General features: G+C 30.1%; 1 protein-coding gene across 1 annotated transcript in view; it reads left to right on the top strand.

The window, feature by feature from the left end:
• Positions 1-4,025: 4,025 nt before the first annotated feature.
• LOC111641147 (cytoplasmic tRNA 2-thiolation protein 2-like) overlaps positions 4,026-6,000 on the top strand; it is a 28,845-nt gene continuing 26,870 nt past the window's right edge. The window contains exon 1 of the mRNA XM_023387272.1: positions 4,026-4,144. Coding sequence (XP_023243040.1) covers positions 4,098-4,144 — 47 coding nt within the window. The 5' untranslated portion in view covers positions 4,026-4,097. The remainder of the gene's footprint in view (positions 4,145-6,000) is intronic.

Below are 6,000 nucleotides of genomic sequence, written 5' to 3'. Positions count from 1 at the left end.
ATATTAAGTGGTTCAGCTGCTCTCAATAAATTTAATAATTACAATTAAATTAATTGGAAATTTAGAATATTCTGAAAGAAAAGAATTGTCCAGAATGAGACTCAAACCCACAACTCCTGATTACCACGAATCCATTACATTACACGGACCTCTTTCTGATTTTTATTTCTAGAACTGTTAGTTAATTTAGATATAAGCAAGGTCACTTAAAACTGTATTGTGTTTGTTTGTTTTTTTTTATAAAAAAAAAATTGTTAAAAAACCCATTCAAATCTGTATAATAGTGAAATCTGGTGGTCGGAGGTAATATCCTGGAAATGCTTAACAGATCGTTTTTATTTATGAATTAAACACCTTGATAATATGTGTTTTGCATCAGTGCTATTCATTGGATATTTTATTATGCTTATTATAATATTGGAAAGTTAAAAACAGTTGTAAAATAAAAATGAAAATCTGGAATGAAAATGGTCAAATCAAATAATGAAGTAATGTATAGTGCATTCTGATGTTTAGTACATAAACTAATGACTATTCAATAAACACTGAAGTTTAATTAAGGCATAAAGATAAAGTAAGAACATAGTGTGTATATTTATTTTTGGCCAGAATATGTAATAAAGTCTTTACAATTATAAAATATTCTTACTAATGTTCAAACTTTGTAGGAGACTGGAATACACTAAAACAAAAACAAGCACATCCATTGGTGAACCTTAATTACTTCCAATATGCATTTAATAACAGTAAACTCAGATGGACATTTTTGAGCTATGTATAAGTATAGTGTAAAGCTTATTTTCACAATTTGTAAATGTAAACCTCCTATCCCCTATTTCCATTGAAATATATAGTATATAGAAAAAATTTGTGTAAAAAATCTACTCCATTGGTGAATATTTACTGGTTGTGGTACTACTTAGGAAGGCGTCCGTAGGAACCCGCCGACGGGTTCCTACGGACGCCTTCCTAAGTTACGCGAGTTTTCATTATTAAAATTTATGCGAAAAATGTAAAAATGGAGGGAAAAAGAACTCGCAATTTCCGGAAAACATTCTATTCCAAGATGGCGTCGACAACAATACGAAATCGAACGAATTCGAATTTGTCGTTGCAATGCGTCGCGAGATTTACGTCATAGGTGTAATATTTCAAGTATTTTAATTGCATTTTTTAAAGGCAAGATTCCTTTTAACAAATTCTTTTGTCTCGGATTTGGCAAAATATTTGTTAAATGTAAAACTTCGCTAAAAAGAAAATGTATTCAGATAAACGTAATAAAATTATCTAGATGACACAGAATAAAAAATAATTTCTAACAAATAAGTAGTAGTATTTATATTAAGTGGTTCAGCTGCTCTCAATAAATTTAATAATTACAATTAAATTAATTGGAAATTTAGAATATTCTGAAAGAAAAGAATTGTCCAGAATGAGACTCAAACCCACAACTCCTGATTACCACGAATCCATTACATTACACGGACCTCTTTCTGATTTTTATTTCTAGAACTGTTAGTTAATTTAGATATAAGCAAGGTCACTTAAAACTGTATTGTGTTTGTTTGTTTTTTTTTATAAAAAAAAAATTGTTAAAAAACCCATTCAAATCTGTATAATAGTGAAATCTGGTGNAATTTTGTCGAAATACCTACATGTAAAATAATAGTCTCTCTATTGTTTTTTAAATTTAGTTTTATTATCAAATATATCATCATTTTATATTGATATTTTATTGATAAACAATTTTTGTTAAGTTTTTTTATACTATTTTGATGCATATATAAAATAATTATTTCATTACTTTTTTCTTATTTTTTTCATATCAATTTAAAAAAAATTATAATAAATTGCTTATTTGTCATCATTGCTTTTGAATACTATGAAGGTACTGTAATATGCATCTACATTGTGCATGCTTTTCAAAGTGCAATGCAACGCTTTTTAAAGTATATACAAGACACAAGTGTCCATGTCGTTATTCTCTGCTGGTTGGCCTGGTACTGGGACTGGGAATGTGAAGGCCAAGTAATGTGGTTTGGGCGAACTCGTGCATACACGTAGTGTTGAACATTACATTAACATGCGATTAGTCATCGTTTCTTTGCTTACTAGATATCTCGTAACAAAGTAGAACTGACAATGAGTTATCTTGAACTACACTTTAGTCATTTTTTTGGAAATTTACTTAAGACCCTAAACTTTGCGACACCCCAATCGTGGCGCCGTGGCTCCCTAAGGTGCCGCGGCACCCCGGTTGAAAAACACTGGTCTGAGGTGTATTAGCATTGTTAAAATTACATCTAATTATCAACTTAGAATATTATATTTTTAATATTTAATTACATTAATTAATATGATTTCCTCATAGTGTAATTTTAAAGGTAGGTATTCATTTGACATTCATTTTTTCTCAAGGCAATATAATGTAGAGAAAAAATGAATGTCAAATGAATTGAGTAATACACAGAAATAAGATAATATGTAATAAATTATGTCAGGGTCGGACTCTATTAATCGATGTACGATTAGACTATGTACTATTAAAGTAGTGTTATTAAAAAAATAACTCGGGTGTTCTTTGTTTGACAGCTACTGCAGAGCCGGCCCTACCACAGGGCGAACGGAGCAGCCGCTCCAGGCGCTAAATCCCAGTGGGCACATCAGTGGTAAAGAAAATTAAAGGGTATAAATTAGGGGCAACTAAGAGGGCGCCATAAAAGACTGGAGTCTAATTACAGAACGATTCTGAACTGTAGTCTAATTACAAAACGATTCTGAACTGTAGTTCTGTTTTTTACCACGAGATGTCGCTAATTCGTGACGTCAAGAAGCTGGACAAGCTTAATTCTTGGTGTAAATACACCAGTCAGAATTAATTTATTACGAACAAAATTTGCTACTGTTCGTTTGTTGAACGTCAAAATTGTCTTTTGTCTAATGTTCAATGTTTATATTATAAGATGATTATTGTTCATTATTTTTATCAAAACATTTAAAATTATACGGTATGTTATAAAAGTTATTCTACAGAACATGTAGACTTTCGTGCTTAAATTCTTTTAATTTCAAGATTTTCCTGCTGAATTTTCAATCTTTACTCGAAATTTTTTTTATTTGTATTATTTAATAAAATTATTCATTACTTTTTAGAAATAATTTAAACGTTTTATATTAGAAAATTTGCAATATTTTATTTTACAATTAACGTTTAACTTCGAAATGTTCCACAAAATCAAACGCCTTTTCTCCATAGGCATCCTTATTTGGTTTTCACGAGATTTTAAAAAAAACCTAACCCTGGCGAATACCAATAGTTAAGTGTATCTTGTATAATTTGAGTTAAGTATTTTGAATTGGTAGTTTAAATCCATCAACAAATTATCACTATCAGTAAAATATTAGTGAACTTTTTGTAGCCTGATTTAACAGATCTGCAATGATTTATTTGAACATTAGCTTAAAAAAAACAAAAAAAAATGCTATTCATAAGAAAGAAGTTTTCTTTATGAAAAGGATTTATTGAAACTTATACATTTGCAGCATTATATACACAATCTTTATTGAATGTCTTCTTTTTGTAGGTATATTTCTGAATCGAGCGTAGTCACGATCCCATGTGCCAGAGCCGCACGAATAGAATTTATAAATTCCATGAATTTTTAGACAGTACGACACAGTTAACTTTAGTTGGCTCTCAACTTATCTGTGGCTTTACATTCGTAGAAATCTATCAAATACAGTACATAATATTTTTATTTACAACTGAATAAGCTGTTAAAATAATTGTTTTCAGGAATATTAAAACTTGCCTCGGGCCGGCACTGGTTTTATCTTCCTTTTACGCAAATGTAAAATTATTTTGTACAAAAGCTTATTCCTATTATTATAATATTTACTTACTTTTTCGTTTTATTTAGTATAGTAAAATTATAACATAAAATCAAGACCATTTGATTAATATTTTTATTTATTTTTTTTACAATTTTAATTTTTGTAGATGGCGACACTGATAAAATTGTTTATTTCATAAAAGAATTTGACACGTGCTTGCGATCGCGTTTTACTATTAAACTTATTAAAATTAAATTTTTAAGATGTGTTCAGTCGAAGACGGAAATGAAACTGTAGAAATAAAGACTAAGTGAGTTTAAATTGTATTTTACGATTTCAATGTTTTATGTATTGTCGATAATCTAGCTGATATTCTTTGGATAATAATAATATTTATTTGAATTGATAATTACACTGATAACTAATTGAATTTCAGTTCATCCAAATATGGATGACGCTGTTAAATCGTGACGGTAATAATACATGAAATGATGGCTAAGTGGTAAGGCCACTTAGCCATCTGAGCCACTGACAAGAACCCTAGATCTTGTGAACTAAAGATCTAGGGTTTTACCCTACTGAGCCTTTTAAATAAAATTGCTCTTAAAAAATGAAAGGAAAATCATGAAAAATCACAGTCTGTTTAGGAATTAATGGAACCTTTGTGAGATATTGTACTCCATAATTCTCTGAACATGGTTTAGACCAGTGTTTTTCAACCTGTAGGTCGCGACCCTCGGAGTCGCAAAGCCTTACACGGGGGGGTCGCGGGTAAAAGAAAAAGATAAGTGTTGGTAGGTCCTACACTGCAATAAAATAACTACAATCTCAGTGAGAAGGCTGTGCCTGTTTATTTTACAGTACATTTGGTTTTTTGATTGATATTTAGGTCTCAACAGAAAGAAACTTAAATACGTAGTTTTTAAAATCACTGATTTAGTTTTAATATGGCCCTGGGGGGTCGCCAGAATTTTTTAACTTGTAAAGGGGTTGCTTATTGAAGAAGGTTGAAAAACACTGGTTTAGACTTGTGACCTTAGGGCATTAGAATTGTACATTCTTTTCTAGTTGCTATGCATAAAGCAGTTTGTCTATATTGTATAATTACAGTAAATACTTATTTGTGCATTTTCAGTATGGTAAAATTGCAATTTCGAACGAGTGGTTTGGATCCCAAATTTGGCCTCCTAGACATCCAAAAAGTCAAAGGAACCATGTCTCTAATTATGACTCTTGATAAGACTAGGCTGCTTGTTAAACATGTGATAAGTTTAATGGTGCATACTGCGTGACTGTGCCCCAGAAGTAGCCGGTGCAATGGTGTTTCTTGTGTTTTATGATATTTTTAGCTGTCTCTAGTAAAGTGGGAAACAATTGATTTTTAGCATTGTTTTGCAAAATAGTTCTGGACTTTTTCACTTTTAAATTTTATCCCATTTTTGAGAGTTTTCAAAATTCCAGATAGGCTGATTTTGGGGTCTTATATCTTGCAGAGGAACCAATGGTATATATATACCATTGGTTTCTTTGACATTTTTTACTCCTGTGTGGCATGGTCTACTACTCTGATTACATTTCAACTGTCTCATTCAGAGCTGCATTTGTATTTTCACAAGGATACACAAATGTAATAGTTTTTAAACTTGATTATTATCATAGTTAATATAGATGTATTTTCATGAAATTTTGTGTGAACACTGACAGATATTGTAATGTGCAGCTAATGTTTTTGGCTGTGACAAACATTAGCTGCACATCAGTTATTTAATGTTCCTTGCTTTTCAAATGATTTACAAAATCTGATAAAATTTAAAATAATTGTAAAAACTTGAAACAGTACCTTAAAACATTGTTTAAAATTAATACTTCCCTCTCTATAACGGGGGGGGACAAAAATACTTATATGATATAAAGTTGTATAATCAACTCAATGAGGTTATTTGCTGATTTAGTTAGTGTAAAGGACTGATTTTACATGATATAGGCTACAATACAAAATTCGTCTGTTTACTGAATACATATAATGTATAGATTTATTAGATTCTATCTAACAAACATAATTTCTTCTTAAAAGTCTGTTCTATTTATTGCAAATAAAAATAAATTTTTTATTTCTGATTTTATTTTTTGTTTTATATAGGGTGTATCAGAATGATGTTTTAAAAA

This window comes from Centruroides sculpturatus, unplaced genomic scaffold (assembly GCF_000671375.1).
Source record: "Centruroides sculpturatus isolate CEXI.00-Female unplaced genomic scaffold, Cexi_2.0 scaffold1455, whole genome shotgun sequence".
In the NCBI taxonomy this organism is placed as follows: Eukaryota; Metazoa; Arthropoda; class Arachnida; order Scorpiones; family Buthidae; genus Centruroides; species Centruroides sculpturatus.
This window is presented reverse-complemented; position numbering and strand designations above follow the sequence as displayed.